This window comes from Osmerus eperlanus, chromosome 16 (assembly GCF_963692335.1).
Source record: "Osmerus eperlanus chromosome 16, fOsmEpe2.1, whole genome shotgun sequence".
NCBI lineage: Eukaryota > Metazoa > Chordata > Actinopteri > Osmeriformes > Osmeridae > Osmerus > Osmerus eperlanus.
The window spans coordinates 3,456,100-3,478,951 of NC_085033.1; the positions used below are offsets into that span (position 1 = coordinate 3,456,100).

Below are 22,852 nucleotides of genomic sequence, written 5' to 3' on the forward strand. Positions count from 1 at the left end.
CAGGATCACTGACGTAGCAAAGATGGCAAAAATACTGATACCTTTAATATCCTCTGTCAAGACAATTGATAATACCATATAATTTTACTGTTACAAATGATAACAGAAACATTTGGTGTCGAGTTTGTCAGTTACAAATCACCAGGTGCAGTTAATTATTAAACACCTATAACTGAAATCCACTTGGGCACAATTGTGCATGTGATAAAGTTCCAAGGATCATTCATACTTGAATTGGTTGAATCTGTATCTAATTACTGTGCAACATTATATCATTAATACACATTCCAAGTTAGTATTTTGTCAGATGTATAGGTCAAGAGTAAATTATAAATCTCTTAAAAAATTCAGCACATTTGAAAGGTCCAATTATATGGATGAACACAGTTTCTTCCTGTGGAGTGTCTTCTACCAATCTCTCTGGAATTTGTAGTCAAAGAAAGGCTGAAAGGCGTGTCCTACTAATTCTCAAAGTTAGATATTGTTTTCAGAACAGCCCTGTTTGTTTAAATGGCTGGATCTTAACACTGCCCTGAAGTGGGTCAGGAGGGGGAGAACACCCAGGCTTGTAGCTGTCGTTACCAGCTGTGCTTGGCATGTTGACCTGGCCAGGCAAGCATTAAGGAAGCCAAATAGAGCTCACCATCATCTAGCACTTGCCTCCTGTACAACCCACATAGTACTGATGCTGATTAAGGGCACAACACCAGTATCCACAAGAGTTAAGGACTGACAGATTGAATCTAGATCAGTTGTAACTTGGTCTTGGCTTTAACTGCTTTGGATCTATTCAGTTCTGAGTATGTTAATATGCACATGATAATTATATTACTGGGATTAATAACATGAATCAATAGTGTTCTTACCCCAATAATAATCTTTTGTCTGATTATATAAAGTGAGCAGCAAAAGGTGTTTCCCGACTATATTATTACTCCTGGCCATAATTACTTTAATATCTGATTATTATTGTGCATGTAAACATACTCACTGATCTATGTTCTCACTCAGACAATAACACCAAACTGTGAAATGTTTGGTGAAATGTTTTGGAATCACAGTTCTATCACTACATTTGCATACAACATAAGATCAAATGAGAAATGAAACCACTTTCAAAACAACTTTGATTTGTGGCTTCTCATCCACAGAATACAACCTTCTGGAGTTCACATGGAAAGACACAAGTACAGTACATATAATGAAGATAAACATCAGAGCTTGGTGTTTCAACCAAAAGTAACTGAAAACATCCCCACAGTTGGAGGACTCATGGGGTGACATTGTCATTGAACAAATGTAGCAGCCTTGTCAAAACACACTAGGCCTATATCATTTCAGATGCTGCAAAACAAATTCTAAAATTAGTATTTTTAGTTCACAACACTCATGGAATGCAATTACGAGGAGCAATACTAGTTCTGGAAAATTTTAGTCTCATCCTGGAGGCATCAAACTGAACTGAAGCATAAAATGAATGGTCTCTATTGCTTCTACTATCTCATGGTGGACATGTAAAGTTCAGATGCATTTAACTACAAAAGCACAACCTGATACATTGAAACATGAAAAAAACATTTCAATCACACTGTCAGTAAATACTTGTGTCTTGTTTCTCAATTCAGTTTAAATGAAGGTTTGGTCTTACAAATGGAACTGTATTCTCCTGACTTGTCGCAGACAAGGGTCTTATCTTCCTCCAAGCGATCTATCTCTGTATGCAGTTTGTCCATAAATGAATAGATGTTTATAGAATGGTTCTCTGGTGTAGAATGGTTTCTCTGGTCCTGTCAGATGACAGGGGATTTGGGGATCCTTCTTGAGGTTATTGGGCGACTCCCAAGATCACACAGCAGTGGTCTGCTTGATGCTGTGGAAACTGATCCTTGTAGGAGAAGTGGGGATGGACATGGCCCGTGCCACTCGCACTCGGAGGGCATGGTTGTCCTGCCAACGATGCCATCTTTTCCTGGCCGCAGATCGCACCTAGAGGAGAAGAGATTAGATCGCAAAAAAACATGTAGCATTTAGATTAGGGTTTCTCTTGTGATATCATTTGTAATGACTGATATTCTGAAGACATAACCGAATATAGGGGTATAACGTTTTGCTGTAAACTGCATTTTACAATAGTGAAAAAGGCTGCTCTAGTTTTATGAGAAAGCAGCAAGGGAGATGATTATTTTGTCATAATTACAGACCGACTCATAACTCTTCTTGTGGCATGTACAGATTTCAAACAGTTTGGCTTGAACATGCTGACATTATTTTCATTGAACAGGCTGAAATCCAAAGCCTTTCTATCACATTCAACACCCTTAATTGGGAAGGGTAAATCACAAGCCATACAGTTACAGTCAGTAGCTTATCCCTCCCTATGAAACTGCTCATAAATCACAAGTGTTCTCGATTCAAAAGTCATATGTCGTATGTCACATTCACATAAAAATTACCTGTCTAGAAATACAGTCGTTTTGTTTGTTACCAGTTTTTTTGGATGATTGTCTAATGTTGTTTAGATCTGCATAATTAACAAACATAACAGTAAAACTGTTTTGGACTCACCTCCCCATTCAGAAAGCAATAAAACACTGAAACAAAAAAACCCTGTAAAAGAACAGACAGACAACTGTTTAGAGAACGCACTGTGTAAAATGAACCGTTTCCATACCGTATCCCTATCAGGTTAATACCATGGAAGACTGCAAGACAGATGTTGAGATTTAACCAACATATTAATATACTTTCCTCTCTGAGCTGATAACATATCACTGCTGTCATACTAAAGGAATTGGGGTTATCCACCTACTCAGTCCCAGAATTCAGAAGGGATGCAGAATGTGATGCCCAGTGAGCAGACCACACGCCTACATGTCTACTGTGCAGCATGTGATGAACAATGAAGCAGTCAAGGCCAGACTGACTAAACCTGTACCCTCCTCCATGCAGAGGAAAAACAAAGGGTCGAGCCAGATGGTACAGCACATCCAACAACAAATAATCACTCTATTTGATTTTATTCTCAATGGAAGACAAGTCAATAACCGGGTGAAGGTATGATCTTACCTGAAACGACTGTAGAAAGGAATTGAAATAAATAAAAACTATTTGTGAAATGTCATCCTCCCCAGGATTCACAAAGAAGAGCATGTAGGTTATCCCCAGCAGAGGCAGCAACACTAGGGTCGCTTTCACCGCTTTCCTGGGAGGAGGAAAGGAACACACCATTTCACAACACTTCAAGTTCAGTTGTTAAACAACAATATGAAGTACATCAAAGGTTACGTTTTTCTACGTCGCACTGAAAAGACTAGAAAAGTTCAAATTTGAAACCTTTTAGAGAGTGATAACAAGATTTTCCATAGGTCTGTGGAACATTTGAGCTCGAGTCCAGAGAGTTTCATAAGGCTCACATTTGACCCCCTTAATAAGGACAGTACTTGTTCATAATGTATTTATTGACAGAGCTGACACTGAATTAATGTTATTATGAACTACTTTCATCGATGGGAAACTAGAATGGCTCACAACATGGTCATCAGGGGATACTCACCTGTACTGTATTGTTTCTGATGTGGTGGACGCTCTTAATTTGGTCATAAGTATTCTTACTATGTTGAAGAGGAAAACGAAGTTTATCTAGTAAAGGATGCAGACAGAAGAGCTAAAATGTATGCCTCATAAAGGTATATTTTACCAGAATAAGGCATGTTTGGGTAATGTCATATAGGAAATGTTTCAATTCATGGGGGAAGGTGAATCAATTGCTGCACAGTATAAACGAAGGAAATGTAGAGCTGTGTTTTCATCAGCTTCCTACCAGAAGGACAAGGATAACTGGTCCTTGATAGATGTAGTCAATATACTTTCCAGGTTCTTTCCCAAACCAGCATCTGTTGAAATTCATCAGTACAGTAGTTTACTTTTTTTCTTAATTCTCTGGTTAAAAATATGACAATAGTTCCTAGTTTTTATGTCAGACTCGAAACAGTTAACTTACTGTTCATTTTCATTGTACAGCTTCCCAATGGCCCAAGCTACAATTATAGGACACGGAATACCTGCCAGAGAAAAAGAAGAGCCAGTCATACACAGTGGTGTTATGTAACTGAGATTAGTTGGTGACAATTCTGTACTTACTCATTTTCCATGCGGATTTAAACAAAAATGACTTTGGTTTTTAAATACTTATTTAGCAAGGCCATTTTGTCAAAGCCATTTTTTAAATTGTTTGAGCAAAAAACTTCAGAGGGAACGTAACAGGCGGAGAGAATACGTGCATAACCACTGGAGCTGCAACAGAGTTTGGGTTGAGTGAATTGCTCAAGGACACGACAAAAGCTGTGGATTGTCTAGGAGCAACAAGACCAGAGCCTCAATCTCTTCAAACCAATTATACATGTAGCTGGGCCTCACTTTGAAAAACAAAGGCCCAGTCTAAATATTAGCATCTTTCTAAAGGGATGTGCTCTCAATTAACATTCAGTCACCAAATGTATGAGTCATTGCAGATAGTAAACGCATGAAATCAAATGTGGTTCAGTTCTTCTTTGATCTGGCTGTAGGAGTCATGTTCTGGTCCCTGGTGTTGGACAGATTTAAACTGCTCCACTTCCTTCCAGTCCTAATGGATGGTAATTAGTAGTCTCTTAGGACTAATCTGAGGAAAGGAACTGATTAAATTACTCTCATTATGAGGTGAAGTGAACCTATTGGAGAGGTTCTCGGTTGTATTGCACTTGTGTATTGTGTGTTGAAATCCACAGTATAGCCATAACATATTGCCCATACATAAGCAATTACCATACTGAAAACACTACACACTACAAAATGAGAAAATTTCACGAGAAAGTCTGAAGAATCCTGTTGTTTATTCCCAAAGTAAACAAATCAACTGCTGTTGTTGTAAAGTGGGGAGTCAGGTGGCTGAGCGGTGAGGGAATCGGGCTAGTAATCCGAAGGTTGCGAGTTCGATTCCCGGCTGTGCCAACTGACGTTGTGTCCTTGGGCAAGGAACTTCACCCTACTTGCCTCGTGGGAATGTCCCTGTACTTACTGTAAGTCGCTCTGGATAAGATCGTCTGCTAAATGACTAAATATAATATAAAGTGTCGGTATATGGCTATACCGTCTGCTAAATGACTAAATATAATATAAAGTGGCTCATCATTTCCTAATTTTCTCTCTAGGTAAATTCCTTGTTATAAATTAATATCTGACAAGGTCAAACAACCATGAGGTCCTCACAGCCCATCAGCCAAAAATCTGAAGAACTATCTACACCTCTGCAGGAGAATGTTTAAATATGGGTCAGGATTGTTGCTGAAATGCAATCATACTGTACGACCTCTGTAGATTACCACATAAGACATTTTTTATCAACAGAAACATAAACGGGGTCAGATGGCTGAGCGGTTAGGGAGTCGGGCTATTAATCCGAAGGTTGTTGGTTCGATTCACGGCTGTGCAAAATGACGTTGTGTCCTTGGGCAAGACACTTCACCCTACTTGCCTCGGGGGGAATGTCACTGTACTTACTGTAAGTCGCTCTGGATAAGAGCGTCTGGTAAATGTAACATGTTCTTGATTTCTTCTGTCAAAGAACAGATCACTATCACATAACCTGTATATAAAGTGTTTCAGGTTTTTTCCAGTGAGCTCCAGGTTACATAAATAAATTGGTAAAATAGCTCAGCAATGACTAAGGAAAACGATGAAAGCAAAGAGCCATTCTAGCTTCTGACTGAAAGTGATAGACTATTTTGACTATAATATGCTTTCACTACTTCAATACTTCGACTCAGGGTGGGTATGGATAATTAATATGGTGAAGAGTCAGGCCATCTACAACTGAACATACCGGACACTAATTGAATCAGAAGGCAGAACTCTTGTATAACCTACAGTCCAAGGCCATTCAATTTGTAAAAAGTCCACCGGTTTAATCTTAGTAATGTGCATTGAAGAAACTGAAAAGCTGCTCTATGGAATTACACAGTCACTCAAGCATGTCGGGCAATGCAGTATATAACCATAGGTGAGAAGGAGAGGGGTAGGAGGGGTTTTCCCTCTTCAACACAACCATCACATTAACAACAGACTAATTGCCTTCATGTCCAAACAGCCTCATTGAGTTCATAAGGAGGAAGGGGCTATCATTGAAAGGTTGTGAGAAGGAAATCCCAAGGTATAGTCACATAGCTTTAGTTTGTGTTTAATTTACATTTTCTTAGTGAAAACCTGAATGCTGCGGGACATGGGAATTAATTTTAGCAAAAAATAAATAAATAATTGAGTCGGGGAACTTGCAGTTCACTGTCCATTTTCCTGATTAATGTGCTTCATAATTTTGCAACTGACTCCATTATGTTGTATGTCAAATCTTGCATTTTTTTAAACCCATGAATATGGAAGATCCTACTAACAATTTATTCAATTCATTACTGCCAACAAAATCAATTACTGTTTACTTTTATGTAAATCATTTAAATGATAGTTACACAATTTGCTGTTATTATTACTTAATATGAGAACAGGGATATTAAGAAATGTGTAAAATATATTTACTTAAGACTGGCCTGTTAGTTCTTATTGTTTAGTTGGGGTCAAGATGTACAGTATGTGTTTTGACCCTCTCAGACACAATGCGACAATGGCACCACGCTCTGAAATCCATTCTTTCCAGTGGGTTGCTGCATCGAGTTCTAGTTTGAAGTTGGGGTGCTGCACGCTGTGATGAATTCCGGCATATACTTTTTTCAGGTATTTTACTTCGCCGAACACCTAGTCAGTTGTGGGCTGAACCCAGCAGCAATCGCAGCTCAAATCACGGTCTGTCTGAAAAGGCCTATATTAAATGTATTAGGTCGGCTATTACAATAATTAACAAATGTTAGCACTCACACCATCCAATGAAAAGGAAGACCCATTTTCTGAGCTTGTCTGTGGAGTAAGTCATGACAATGGCTGTGTGAAGGTAGCATCCTTCAACAAACATCCAGAAGAAATTGGTCACCACAAAGTAATTATAGATTGTAGTAATAAGGCGACACCAGGGCTGTAAAAATATTAGAGGGAGGGGGTGTGGGTGGGGGGGAGGTAAAGAGAAACATGAATGTTAGTATAAAACAATTGTTTATATGCTAACAAGCTGATGAATGAGGTTTGGATATGTCAACAACACAGGCCATAACATGTTGGCGTATGCGTGCATTACACCCATTACGTAACTAAGGTTACCTCATTGCTCTCATGAATATTGTGGTCAATCAACTGAAGCAAAAACCACATAACGTTCCTTAAAATGAAGGTGGTTATCAAGTTCCAGTGGATTATGTTTCGAAGGCATCTTATGCTCCTAGAAGTGATTTAGAAGCAAAAAACAGCCATTTTTAGCATCACTTTAATTTCACAAAGTAAATGCAAAATAAAATATAATCTACTCAACTAAACTTCCATCCAAATTCTGTGTATATTTCACTTTTACTGTAAAGCATTAATTTTAGCTGTCAGGCGATGTTTGTCTAGTTTATCTAACTTAAATATAATTTGAGAAAAAAAGGCAATGATAGCATGCAACTTGCATACATTTCAGTCACTCTTTTGTAAGCAGTCCATACTGAAGTTGGATTTATGAGGGAACTATTTTTGTACTTGCCTTAAGCATAAGAAGAGAATGAAGGCCACAACAAGAGCCCCCACAGAAATGCAATGACCTAAGTAGTTGATGATTAGAGCGATCTTATAATGCATTGGATATTTTCTCTGAAAAGTAAGATCATTGAACATTATAACAGCAATCACAAACTTATTTTCAAACTGGACAGAAAAACTCTGACAAGCACGACAATTTGTGGTACTATTGTACATAGTAAAACGTTTTCATATTACAGTAGCATAGTTGTAGATGTGCCATAACATCTACAAAGGATATGTTGTGGTGAGTGTTAGGCTAAAAAGCTTTACTCCTATGTGGACAGATACTTTTTTAAAGTGCGCAATCATACAAACCTTCTCCTCCAGAATGGGTTCACAACTGGAGTAATTGCTCTTCAGTGCCCATGTCCCATTATCCATGCATTCTCTGTAGGCATTTCCTGCAAACGGGTGTAAAAAAAGATAGGTATAAAACAGCAAAGGCTAGTTACTTTACTTAAAATGTGTCCATTACAGTTGTCTTCAGTAAGGTCTACTTAGAGTAAATTTAGCTTAAATTTCAGCTTCTTTGTTTTCCTAGTCTTACTCACAATAGTTTTGTTGCCCCTTCAGAGCAAAGTTTACCAGTTTATCCTATCTCTGTCACTTTAGACCCTTGCGGAAGGAAAATACACATTCATAGAGGGGATTTGCAAAGCCTCTTATTCCTCCAGTTTATTTGCATATATTTAAAAACCTCATGCAACTATTGACTTCTGACAGAATTCTTAAAGTTTTACCCACTTTTACATTTATGGTTCCCTCTTATCTATTATTTTGGTGGCGCCACTTAGAACTGTTTTAATTAGATTTTTGGGGGGAATCCTCTTTATTTCTGTATTTCATTAGGTCCATTTCCAAAAGAAGGATTTGGAAGTTTCATAGCTTCTTCTGGTACCGTATACTTCATAATAGTGAATTTCAAATTTAACACCCATCTGTTAGACAGACAGTAACCCAGTTTCCCCAACTATTTTCTTTCTTCTGTAGTCCTGTCTTTGTATGAAAACCATTTTGTCTGAGTGCAGACATTGCTGCTCACTTGAATGAGCAAAACATTGTGTCCCCTGGAGAAGAGGTTAAGCAATCAATGACATTAAAGAGCACACAGAGATAGCTTGTTTGACCTGCTGCTTCCAAACCGCCTGAAAAAGTTCATTGATCAGCTGCCAGAGGCCTTTAATACAGCTTCTGCAAAACAAAAGCTCTAGACAAGTCATGTAGGGATGCTAATACGTTTAGCACGGCTCAGAGACCTGCAGAATACATTCTGTTGTCTACTGGTTTTGGGAGGATTGGATTACTTTTAAGTCCCCCATCAGAGTCATCCTCTACGCTTAGGCTCATGACAGTTGACCAAGTAAAACATGGATATGTCAGTGTTTTAGAGGACGCTTTGATACCACAGTTTTACTTTAAATGGGCATAACAAATGTAACTAGAATACTGTAGCCAGGCCAATTCTTACTCATGTTTGGTAAATCGAAAGGATAGGGAGCAGGTTTTGAGGCTTGTGCTTGTGAGCTACACCATCGAGGCAGCACTAACATGAAGCACTGGTGCAGGGAAAGAGTTCACATTTCTGACTAACCATCTGTGTTTACGCATGATAAAGCCACTTCATTCACATATCCATTTATTTTTGCTTGAATCATGCCATGGTGGTAGATGCTGTGAGTTTAGGGTGAGAGAAATTGATTTCCAAAGTTACTTAAATTGTATAGTAAAATGCTGAAAGGGTGATGATACTCCACCTCCTTGGACTTAAGACTGTATGCTTCAGGAAATGAGAGAAAAAGATGATTACTGCTGGCTTGATTAGCAAGACTCTCACAAGGCGTTTACACTGGAAAACGCCGTTTGACCCCTGTCTGTGCTATAAGTAGGGAAAACCGTGTGCGCCGTGATACAAATCAAATACCCCCCGCATCATGCACCCACAACTCAACTGGAAGTTTAGCTAGTGATCCTAAACATGTTGTTTATTATATCGAGTGACTTCAACACTTTAACTTTCATAATACACAAGAAAAAAAAAGAAAAAAACATTTCACCAGACCCTATCACACAGTTCCCTTCATGCAACCTATAACATTGTACAGCAGATTCACTCTCAACCAATCAGAATGCTTGATTTCAACCACCCGTATTATAAAACATTGTACAGCATAGAAGTCTAAAATGGCTCCCAACAAAGTTCTCTGCATAGAACAGTTCACCTTTGAATTGAAGTCCTAGATGTAGACACTCTGCCAGGCTTCAGTAACACAGATGAAAGGCTTGAGGGATATCACATAAAAGTCACACACCTGAACCTGTCTTGCTTTCCAGACATTTCAAATAGAATGTTATGACCTGGAAGACAGACAAAACTAGGGAATATTATTGTACAGTGGATACCTCACATCTCAACAGCAAGGCATTTCTTTGTAGAAACAGAAGAAATCAGGGCATTGCTGTCACTGTGATGGTGTTCCACACGTAGACATCAGAGGCTAAGTGAGGGTAAGAAGAAGTTTGTCTGAATCTAAAAGCCAAGAGTCAAGAGGGTCAATCTGCATTCTCTGCATTTGAAAAAGGAAATGCTTCCAGTACAGGATGACACAAATGTAATCTGTCAATGGCTTCTTTGATGTTCCTTTGGCAGCATACTCACTGTAATGTCAAAGAAGAAGTTCTTTAAAGTAAAAAATAAATAATAAAAATACAGACATGAAAACTAAGAGTTTGTTTTTTGCAAATGTAACCGGTGTGAATCGGTATAACTCACTCCTCAAGTATATAAAAGGCCACCCACGTCAACGAAGAGCTAGCTTTTTGTTGGCATAGCTGGTAGTGGTCGCGCTTGGCAGGTCAGAGGTGGCGTGTTCGAGCCCAGCGAGTGGAGAACATTGGCCCGTATACCTCTGACGGAGCATGGCCACGTCTGTTACACATATCAGGGACCAAACTTTAATAAAGCATTTTTCGAAATTTCCAACAAAGCAATTCATTGCAGTCTGTATTATCTTTAAAAATAAATCTTCAGAACAAGCAAACCAATATATTTTTTACATGTGTGTCATATTCTTTCAAATTATTTTTATGTTTACATAATAACTGGATAGTGACAAGCAAAGTTTTACGAAAGATAGTGATTCCATCCCAGCAGAATCTGATACAGACTGCCAGAGGTCCAGATCACTATACATTCATCACTGATACCTCAGTCCTGTCAACGCTGCAGAGGCAACATCAAACCTTACAGTTCTGCCATAGCTCAAAATAGCTTAGAGTTCCAGACATTTCACTGAAGGTGCCAAATATATTATGAAACTGTACAGCTGAGTGAAGAACCAAATGATTCGGAAGTGAAATTGACTGGATTGTCAATCCAATTATTACAACATTATGCAGGAGACTGAAATCTAACTTTACTGAAATCCTATTTTTGACTTCCAGAGTACATTTCCCTTGAAGTGTTTTAGCACACTTTGCTACAGAGACATCTGCAATGGATTCACTCAATCTACAATGGGAACATTGTTGGGATAAAAGCCTAGAAATGTACATACAAGTTACGTCATGTGGATATACATATCTTGCAGGCAGACTTGCACTCTACCTACTATTTAATGTAAAATGGGTATAGCACAAAATGTTTGTCAGAAGGAATATCCAGTGGGACAAATAGTACAGTTTAGAAAATGGCAGATATTTCAGCTTGTATGTGACATGGCTGTCTGGGCATGGTTGAGGTCCCAAAAGCGTATGCCTTTTGTTAATTCACTGAGCAGAACACAAACAGCATTTGCCTTTTTGGAACTGTGCCAAAAATGAGTGAATTTTGCAAGTTAAATACCTGGTCCCGGCAGGTATTGATCTGTTGTTGCATTAGAGAGATTATCAGGACAGTAGCTGTCAAATATCAGTATAGGATCACAGGATCATATCCGATTCCAACAGTTAAACACGTACAGTATACATCAAATTATGTACATTTTCAAAAAGCATTTGATGGAATTACTTCATGTTAAGATGAAATATCTATAGCAATAGAGTGGAATGCATTTGTTAATGCTAATGCAGTGCGCAGCATAGCATTGCGCATATTTTTCCCACTGTCACTTTAGTGTGGAGTAGTTCCCACTCACCTCCCTGCTTGGCAGGTTGCCCATCCTTAGGCAATGACTCAGGTCAGGCAGATCTGGAACAAACTGAGCAGAAAGCAGGGACTGTCCCGCAGTCTACTACTAGACTGCTAATGTAGTGACCTCTAGCCACCTTGTCAAAGACCCAGCCATCATAACTGACCATAAATGCAATCTGACCAAGAGTCCTCTGGTTTTCTTACTACTATTTGACTACTTTATGTTCCTGGAATTCCACTACTGGATTGCAATGAAAACATATTTGACTGGTTTTCACTGGCTTTGAGTAGATGGCCGCAGGCTTATCTACTAAGGTTTCCTCACTTTTATTTAGGCAGAAAAGAGGATAAGTCATCATCCTAACCTAGATAGATGTGACATGGGACATGGTAGAAATGATACATGCCTCAATGACTGCAACACAGACAGTCACATTCACTATGCCTGGCAGCAGTTCCTGAGAGACAAATTACTTAATGAGTGGAAAATAATCATAAAATTATTTTATGGGTAAATAAAGGGTAAATTAAATAGATATCATCATATAAATTCTATCTTGGTTAGGGATGGGAGGATTTAGGAATGCATGCGTGGATAAAAACAATGAGGGTATTAATACAACACATCTGCTAGACATTTTCTAATTAGCCCAGTTTAAGTTAAAGACTTAAATGTATTGTAGAGGAGTGGGTGCTATTTACAATGTCATCATGCATTATAATAATAAACATAATCCAGCACTTTATGAAGAGCAAATAGTATCCAATGGAGGGAAACTACTGTTAACATCTGTTGTCGAATTAGAATTGACAAATGAATGCAACTCCCTCACCAGCCTGAGATTCCAGCTACATAGTTTACATCTGGGCATGTTGTTTCACGTAAGAGAGTGAATGAATAAGAGATGCTGCTCATTCTGCTTTGATTAGTGTAAAACGTGACAAGACCACTGTGGTAGCCTGGACAACACCATTACGCCATTTTGTTGTCATTCAGGTCTTTGAGTGATTACGCTAAATAGATAAGCATTGCAGGGTCATCACAGGCTAATTACGTAACTTTGCTTAAACATAAACTGCACAACATGCAGATATTTACTTGATTCCATTACTATATTGGTGAATGCACTGAAAAGGGTATGGATTCAGATGATGGGGAAAATTGGGGTTGTTATCCAGAGTGAACCTGCCAATCCCCTAGCCACGAACATAACTCCCTTGTGACAGATTGTCAATTGGGGCAGTGAATGAGAACCATGTGAAGCCAGCTTCTCCTTCTCAGGTGGGACTATTAACAAGACTTTTGGTCCAATTCTAAAGGTCAGATTTTGATGCAACACAATCACGCGGACACATTTCCAGAAAAGGAAACTCATTTAGATTCCTCCAAGCAAAAACAGTAGACTTAAGTATAAATTCTAATCTTGGCTTCAAAAACTGAATGAGTGTAGTATAACATTGTTTGCTCTGTCAGTGTGAATCTACAATAAAATTCACCCAGTGACACTAAGCCATAACATTTAGAACGAGAAGAACAATTTCTTTGAGGAGTAAGGAGTAAGAAAGCACACCTCACAAATGACCTACTTTCCTCTCGTGAACACTGGGCTAGTGGTGGTGTCATAAAAATTAAATGCTTCCTTGTGGAAGTGTGTCTGATTGTTGTGTTGTGTGTGTGTGTGTCTGAATAAAGCGTGCATAGCATTGATAAAGATTATACTTCCATTGATGAAGATTCAGGAAGTATAAGTCACCCCTCAGCTTTACAAAGATGATCATATTATTTTTCATTTGTTCTGACTTTAAATGACATTTAAAAACACAGTAGACACTTCAAAATGAAAAAATATATATATAACTTCTTCTTTCTGATACATGTGGACTGACTGCAAATTGGCATCTGGAGAATACCAAGGCCATCTAAAACCCTACTGTATTGCATACAGTCCTCAGCTTCATATAAGGCTGGGCAATATATTGAATATTAGCGGTAATATCGCAATAATTTAGACGACGATGTAAAATTTGAAAATATCGTGAATAGCGAATATAAAAATTGAATATCTCTTTTTTTTGCTGGTTGTTGTGTTGCTTGTGTTTTAAGATCGCCGTCTGGCTCCTCTGTTTTCACACACACACAGACACACACAGACTCACAAAGAGCAGGTGCACAAACTGAAATTTGCACTCGCACAGGCACTCTCTTTTGCTCTGTTTTTGTCCTGTCACATAAGGACCTCTGCATGAATTGTTCCATGTGAGGTCCATTTTGTCAAGTTGCAAGTACCATGTTATGGCAACTGCTTAAATTTGCATTACACATTTTGTACTTTGTAACAATAGCTGTTCTATCTAATTTGTTGTTGCAGTTTTCTAATAGAGGCAAAAGACAATCATTTTTTTTTATTATTTAAATGCAAATGCAAACATATCGAGATATATATTGAGTATCGTAAACATTTTTGACAATATCGAGATATAATTTATTTTTATATTTCGACCAACCCTAGCTTCATATACCTCGAGGGGGCTTTAGTTATGCTCCGTGAAACATTAAAGCTCACTGTTTGACAACATTACCTCGTGTCAAGTCTAAGTGTTAGGGGAAAAGAGTAGCTTTGAAGAGTTAAGCTTTTTAGTGTCACAACAATGTGCACAAAGCAAACCCACTATGTTAATACAGTGGAAAAAATGTATGTGAGCTTGGTCTTCCTCATAATTCTTTTTTAAAAAGCATGCAGTGTATTTGAAGACATGCTACTACATGAATATGTTACATAAAAAGATGTCCTTGAATATCTTCTAGTTCCTGAACACTGTAGATCTAGCCTATAAAAAATATATTGAATCCCCCATCTTCTACACTGTCATGTGTTGGGTATGGGTTGTGGATGCCAACATGATTAACAAACTGATCAGGAAGACCTTGGCAACCTTGGCACCCTAGAGGAAATGGCAGAGGCAATGACACTTTCCAAGCTGCTGGACAATGCTTCCCTCCCCCTCCATGACATGGTTGTGGAAAAGCAGAATACATTTGCCAAACGGATCAACCTACCGTGTCAATCAACCCACTGTGTCGCAAGGGACACTAGCAAGTCCTTCCTGCCAGCAACCATTAGAATATATAATGCCTCACAGGGAACACTAGCAGTGCTGGAGGTAAAGCGCTCAGGTTACCTTAACCATTACTCTACCTCAGCTGTACCACTCAGGTTACCTTAACCATTACTCTACCTCAGCTGTACCACTCAGGTTACCTTAACCTACTCTACCTCAGCTGTACCACTCAGGTTACCTTAACCTACTCTACCTCAGCTGTACCACTCAGGACACTAACAGACATCTTTAACTGTGTTGATAGCCTACTGTGTTTTTACTGTCTTTGCACAGTTTGTACTTTGGTGTGTTGTACTCTCATCAAGCTTTCGATTCATGTATATTCACACTCTCATCTGTACCAGATAATTGCTTGGTACTTCATCAGTTGTGAATACTGTAGGTACTTGTATTTAACTTGAGCATAATTTAACTTCACTGATACACTTCTGTAATGCCCAATGAGATGACTAAAGTATCTATCTATCTAGCTATGTATTTAGCTTGCTATACAGCTTTCCACCTGACTCATTTATGAGTCTGTCAACTCAGAGATGGATCAGTCAGCTTGCTAACTGAGATGGATAAACAACTACTCCATAATTACATTTGCTGCTTGATGTTTATTGTTTATTGTTCAAAGGATCTCCATTAGCCGTCACCAAAGTGGGACGAGCTAATCTTCCTGGGGTCCAACAAAAAAAGAACAAATACAAATTACTTAACAATGGGTCAGATGGCTGAGCGGTTAGGGAATCGGGCTATTAATCAGAAGGTTGTTGGTTCGATTCCCAGCCGCGTCAAATGACGTTGTGTCCTTGGGCAAGGCACTTCACCCTACTTGCCTCGGGGGGAATATCCCTGTACTTACTGTAAGTCGCTCTGGATAAGAGCGTCTGCTAAAATGACTAAATGTAAATGTAACAATGATCATCTAAAAGCAGAAACATTGTAGACATCATTATAAACATCACCATTTTGATAGGACTACTTTAGTGCGTGCTATAAAAATAGAACACAATGACATACAAAATATCCTTTCCACAACAGTGATCACAAAACACTAGTGACCTTTGTTATCGGTTGTCCTGAGCAGTGTTGGGGGAAGTTACTCAAAAAAATAATATATTAGTTATTAATTATTATTGTTCAGTAAGAGTAGTGTGATTAAGTTACGTTATTACTTTCTGTACAAAGTAATATTAATATATAACCATAAGTATGTATATTTTCATGCCTTGAAAGTCAGACCTGCTTAATGCCCAGTCAACATGACTCAAAGTGTAAACACTATTTGTTCTCCAAGGCTCTCTTTACAAGTAGTTAACATAGCTAATTCATGCTATACCAAGATTTATCAGCCAACAAGGGTCTCACTAAGACTTTTGGGTACCATGACTAGATTGCAATTGGGGCCCCTTCCCCATTTTGTTTATGTCTGTTTTTTCATTCAGTGGGGAAGCTGCATCGAAATAGTTTTTTTTTTTTGTGGCCATCAATTCAGGCAGAGATGATATGGATCTGGACAACAATTTTACAGGAAATGAAAGCCACAACATCAACAATTTACAACACACCATCTGGAAGGGATGGTGAGAGCCTGATAAAAGTAATAATGTATTTTATTGAGAGATATTGATTCGATAGCTGTTGTCTGCTGTTGTTGTGTTTTATATAGTAGTTGTAGAGAATGTTTAAACCCTTTAAGAACCTGGAAACTAGAGGTTTACAAGATTTTACTTGTAGTGGGAGTACTCTGTGTCAGACGGATTCATTTATAACCTTTAACACAGGTCATGTCCACCATGTTGCTGATCATAACAAAATTCCTGCCATACGCCAGTTTGGCTGTTGCTTTTTGACATCATGAACTGGGAGAAGCTCTTTGATCCTTTTGATCATTTTCACTTTGTTTGCATGTGTATACTTTATAAGTTTGCGGGTAACAACTGAAAAACTTTAAACAGCCTTGTCACTTAAAGGATGTTTAGCTGTATTTGCATTGTTCTAGGGTAGGTATATAGTGCAGTCTACAGTATATCAGATAAGAAGAAGAGAAGAAGGTATATGTTTTAAACAGGTATGTGACTATAGATCTCAGAAGAACTGTTCATCTACTGACCCCAAACATCTCTCAGTCAAACTTGCAATAATGCTTAAGCAATAACACTGTGAGTGGTAACCAAGCATAGCAGTATAATACCTGTTTATTACCATTGGGCACTCAACAAGTCACACATGAGGGATATCTTGAGATCGTAATGAGAACATTAACAATATATGCATTAACAAAAAAGCATGCATATACTTGCATTCAACATTTTCTTTATGGACTCCCTGCATAAATACAGGTTATTAAAATATGTTTGATTTGTGGTAAACACAGTTAAATACTGAAAACTAAATCGTTACAGTGGTTTACAGAGTACAAAGCAGGCAAGTCTTCCAAATACCCACCCAGTGACAACAACTCAATTTCAACAAAAATCTCATTGTGACTTGTTGTTTTGTTTAAGTGTCACAGTATAGTTTAAATGGTTGCTATTTTACACCTACAGTATTGTTGGAATCCCCAGTATCTGTAATAAACATTATGTGTTTAGGATAGAATGACACCTTTTGTTTCATATACTGTATCAGAGCTATGCCTATCTATAATCTATGTCATGTTTCTGGGTAATCCAAGATGGTGAGTTGAATCTGAAAACACAGTTTCAGTTACTGCAAATATCTCAAAAACAACAGAACAGAGTTCCATTTTAATTTCTCTGCATAAATCTTGACCCAAATCTATGAATGAAAGTGGATGAAATTATATATCAATTCCACCTTGGATGGTTCTGATAAGAGGTCAGTATATTATACTGTAGCTCCAATTGATAAAGGCTGATTATAATTGGCTGTTTGTAACTGACCCTGACAGTGAGCTTTGTCTGATAGACACCCACTTAATAAAGCACAATCAAGACTCATCAGGCAAATCCCCTTACAAACTTTCTATGAACTATGATCTAGATATACAGCCGTCTAGTTGTGATCTACGTTTTATTTAACCCTTGTGTTATCTTCGGGTCATTCTGACCCATCAGTCATTGTGACCCACCGTCGTATTGCGACAAATTTACCGCATACAAAAACAAAGTGAAGCATTTTCTTTTAACCGTTGGGCTGTCTCAGACCCCCCACATTGCAAAGGTTAAAAGAAAATTATTTTTATTTGTTTTTGTATTGGGTAAAATTGGGTAAACACAACGATGGTTCGTTATGAACCTTTGGGTCATGTGACCCGAAGGCAGCACAAGGGTTAAAGATGCTGTAAAGTGGAATTGAAAATTAGTTTTAAGTTCATCACACCACAGAAGAATGTGTTGTTAACTACCCATCCAAATTCAAATGAAAAAAAAACACAGACAAGTATGTTAAATTAGTGTCACGGCCACAGCCGTGCCCCCCCCAGTTTCAGTTTTTTGTCCTGCCCTAGTGTTTTCCTGTCATTGTCTTCACCTGTCTCGTTAGCGTCATTGTGTCCACCTGTGTGTCGTTTGGGTGTGTATTTAGGTTCCTGTTTTGTGTCCAGTCTTTGTCTTGTCCTTACAATACCTGTCCCTGTGAGTGCCCTATCTGTTCCCCGTTTTTGAGAATTAAAACCCTTGTTTCGACCATGCCTCGCATCTCTCGTGCATTTGGGTCCTACCCCTCCTCACGCCCTGACAATTAGGCTTTGAAATCGTGAGAAAATCTCTCTGCTTGAGACTTCTCTGCGTGTCGCGCGAAGGAGCTGAAGCTCTGCCCCCTCGAATGTATTGAATTTAGCAACAACAGCAACACTAGCTAAATCAATTGCAGATATCAGAACAGACTACCTGCAGTCTTTGAGTGTGTGTTTTATGTGTTAATTACTTTGTCTTTTCATCGTACCAGCTGAGTAACAGAATGCAACCGTCTGTGATCTGACGTAGATAGGTCGCTGTGACGTAGATAAGTTGGGTTTTTGCCCCGCCTATACAAAACCTGAGCTGAAAACGGGAGAGAATCTGTTCAACGGTCTAACTCCACATTCCAGTGCAGAGTTTTTGCCCTTTGCACATACTTTCAGGAACTCATTTCACACGTATATAATGTACTGAGAAGAAAATCATGGAATTTGCTTTACAGCATCTTTAACACATTGATGTGGGCTTCCTTGCACTGCAGTCCTCAATAGAACTTCATATTTCTTTCTCCTTGGTATTATTGAAGTGACAACTTCTATCCCCACATCATACTGCTTAAGCTTTTCTCCTCGGTCTCAACCTGACATGCCACAAATCTCAGATCCAACCACTCAAATCAGTCAATCAAACTGGTCATGATGTGATATTGCTCACATACCTTTACTAATTATGGATCAAGAGGTGCATAGGGCATGAGGAAGGGTGACCAGTTCAATGATTACATGTGACTGATCAGAAGGTACATGAAATGACGCAGCACACAGGGCACAAATGTGGACCTGAAGTGACCATGGTCTTGTCCTGAAGGGTCCCCAAACCGTGACATCGAAGTGTGAATACTGTGAGTGTATAGAACCAAGTTTATATTGTCCCCCAGAGGCTTCACAGCTACAGAATGACACATCTGTGACGAGGACAGACAAGAACCTTGGATCACATCCCACAACTGTTCCTGCCCGACAGGAGCCAAGTGCATTTTAGATGAACCATAGTCGAATGAACACACAGGAAAGGACATAAAGTTTAAAAATGCATAAACCTCTTTAGGAGCCACTCTGCGGCACACATTAATATTAAATACATTTAGAAATAAATGGAAACGGGCAGTTTATAGACCCTTACCTGAGAGACTTTGAGGCTGAGTGATACCTCAGATTTTTTGGTGAGATTGTTGCCACTGCTAACTGCCAATATTTCTGCCAACGTTCCCTTTAAGGAGACTTTTAGAACACTCAACAAGGTCAAAAATGAAATGTTACTATTTTGCTTTGTCAAAATACTATGTCTAAGTATATGCAGCATTGAATGCCTTGTCTTCAGTATTCTAGCAACAATACAGTGTCCTGAATTTGAACCATCTTTCCTGTATAAAGAACAAATAGAAGTAGACCTATAGCAGTAGGTAAATTTTTTTTATTGATATGTAGTTCTTACATCAAAGAAATGTTGACGTCAGCTAAGCACGTCAGCTAGGAGGAAGTGTTAATGAAAGATTTCACACGTGATGCCAATACATCTGCAGCCCCATTTTGATTTAGAAAGTTCAGTCGAGGTAAACTCGAAATTGAAACAGCATATCAAATAGGTGGCCTAACTGACATTTGTTCTAAAATCTTTTTCCTGGTAGCATATTTGGTAAATCGGGGGGGACTGTAAGAGCTTTGTCCAGTGTAGTGACAATGTGGCTTAAATGTATTAATGCCAAGTCTTGTAATGCACTAGACAATAAAATTCTGGCTCATAGATTCATGATAACAAAATATATTTTTACAGAGGGAATATCTCCTAATTTGTTAGAAAAATTATTTCTCTATTCTTAGAGGATGGGAGATATGGTGCTAAAGTCGAGGTAGGCTCCAACAGTATGACACTGCCGGGTCAGAACAAGCACATTATGTCAGCTCACTTGTCTCAAGACCCATGCAACCCCATGCAGTAGCATCATGCTGGGTTTGCTGACTTGAACATGGATCGTATGGTCCTTGTATAGGCTTTTCAACAATGTTTAACCTGAACCTGTGATATGCATTGATCCACACATACATACATGTGTGTGGATCGATGTGAATTTTGTCAGCCACTGTGATTGTGGTAATACATTAGAAATATGTGTTTTCATATTCCTTAAAATTAGGAAACGAACAAAAAGAACTGGTATATAGGCCTACTGCTTATTTGAGCTTATATTTCTGTAGTGTGACATCCCACACAGGCTCTCCTAAATATGAACAAAGCATTAGACAACAATCTTATCTCTGGAAAAGTGGGATTTACAGCAGTGCAACAAGACGTGTTTAAACTGGACCTGCAGCGCCGAGGGGGGAAGTCGTCTAATCAAGCCTCCTGGGATCCCATGCACACATTTCCCTGTGATGAACTGTAGACTACAGAGAAACATGTCTTGTACTGAGTCACAGGCATTTAAGATAATCAGCTTTTTAGTAGTGCTGCTGCTACCCCATAGAAGTTCGCATACCTTCATGAAGGCAATTTGTGTGCTCACAGTCATACCATGCAGAATGTCAGTTTATTTCAGTCAAGGCTCTGGCCAAGGCATCATACTCAATGACATCATACACCTGACCTATTGCATGTCTATGTGTATGTACTACAAATGCAATGTTTTTCAGAATGTGAGGTTTCAGTTGGGTAATAAAATGCTTCCAATTCCATCATACTTCAGTTTATCCCCCCACCTCTCCCCCCGCGCGTGCACACACACACACACACACACACACACACAAACGCCTTATTTTTTGTTTGTCAAGGATCAAGTGAGTTGGGAACACATATCCCGTATTGCCATGAGTCTCCATTATCAAAACCATAAGGCTTCCCTGTCAGATTCCATAAACAAACAATCTGTCTTACCTAATAACATACTGGGCACTGGGCTACTGCGACTTCCCTTATTCCTTTTCTAACACGGAATTATTTGATTACTCATGCGTAAGTAATATCTTATCAATACCTCAAGACTCATCGACTAATGTCCCCAGTGTGAACACATTACAACATTGAATGACTTTGGTGATTCTCTTTATAAACCATTAGGTGTTGCTTTTGTCATGGGCTACTTTATTGTGAGCACGCTTCATTGACAAGTCTGCACTGGAGCCAGCTTGAGCCACATAATAATTAATTTGAAGTATGGTACAAAGACAGAATTTTAAGGTAAAATGGTGACCATTTGAAGCACATATATGAGATTGGGAACAAATGAGATGGGAACAAATTGCTTTTCAATCAGTCAATTTAGTGATCATATCTTTTGAATTGTAAAGCACAGCATTGTATGGATGACTACAATGATTTGCACTCATGTAATTGCAAAACGCACTGGATTCCAGCCACTATCTGAAATGCAACAGCATCATGAATGATTTGCTGCTGTTCATATTAGATTGGTTACATTTAAATGTAATCCCCCATACATTCAGTCAGCGTGCAATAATAAAGAAGCGCAGTAGGTCTATATCAAATTATTTTTTTTAAACACAAGCGAGTAAAAACGCACAATAAAAAACTTAACAAGTAAAGGTAATCTTACTTGTGGTGTTGTACTTCACCCCATTGATGTACTCCGGGCATGGTCTCTCCACTATCCGCGCGGTGTTGCTCCTTGGCCAACATGTTCCAATCTCGTCGGTGGTAGCATTGCAATATGAACCTTTGAATAGAATAGTTCAGTTATTGGGTACTGCAAACATATATAATTACCAATTTTACCAATTGAAGTGCGTGAATCGTACCATCGATGTTCATTAAGGAGAACGATGCGTTTTCATAAAAGGTGTCTTGAAAGGCATCCATTAGACTACAGTTTGGGTCACCAAACTCCCCGAAGATTATTTGATAAATTGTAGCATCCATATTCCAACTGTAATGTTAACTAGGTTAATGCTGAAATGTGAAGCTAAATCCAAGAGACTCTGAATACGGCGGACGGCGCACGAGCTACATCTGACTTTTGCGCCCGTTTCTATCCACGCTGAAGAACTTCGCTGTCCAAATTGATGTGCCAAATTCTAACACCCCATGTGCACGCGCACTCTCATTCACGCTGTCTCCTAGTATTGTCACAATCGTAAACCGCTTACAACTTGACACAATTTCTGTTCTGATGAAATAGTGTCAATGCCTTCATCCAGAGTGTGTATTAGCCTTATTTGATTACTTGACTTAAAGCGCGTGCATGCGTATACATTTTAATGCC

At 38.7% G+C, this 22,852-nt stretch overlaps 1 protein-coding gene across 1 annotated transcript; it reads right to left on the reverse strand.

The window, feature by feature from the left end:
- Positions 1-18: 18 nt before the first annotated feature.
- LOC134035973 (corticotropin-releasing factor receptor 2) lies at positions 19-22,611 on the reverse strand. The gene is made up of 12 exons (XM_062480599.1): positions 22,389-22,611; positions 22,187-22,306; positions 8,011-8,096; positions 7,658-7,764; positions 7,240-7,357; positions 6,904-7,057; positions 4,001-4,061; positions 3,821-3,893; positions 3,554-3,639; positions 3,067-3,202; positions 2,566-2,607; positions 19-1,986 (listed from the first exon to the last, which is right to left on the reverse strand). The coding sequence occupies exons 1-12, from the start codon at positions 22,507-22,509 to the stop codon at positions 1,846-1,848; spliced, it is 1,245 nt and encodes a 414-aa protein (XP_062336583.1). The 5' UTR covers positions 22,510-22,611; the 3' UTR covers positions 19-1,845.
- Between the last annotated feature and the right edge of the window lie 241 nt (positions 22,612-22,852).

Excerpts from the sequence above, each read along its gene's own strand:
- LOC134035973 (XM_062480599.1), bottom strand. The coding sequence starts at position 22,509 with ATGGATGCTACAATTTATCAAATAATCTTCGGGGAGTTTGGTGACCCA. Across the intron at positions 2,608-3,066 it reads CCTTTCTACAGTCGTTTCAG|GGTTTTTTTGTTTCAGTGTT; the intron begins GTAAGATCATAC and ends GTTCTTTTACAG. Across the intron at positions 1,987-2,565 it reads ATTGCTTTCTGAATGGGGAG|GTGCGATCTGCGGCCAGGAA; the intron begins GTGAGTCCAAAA and ends CTTCTCCTCTAG.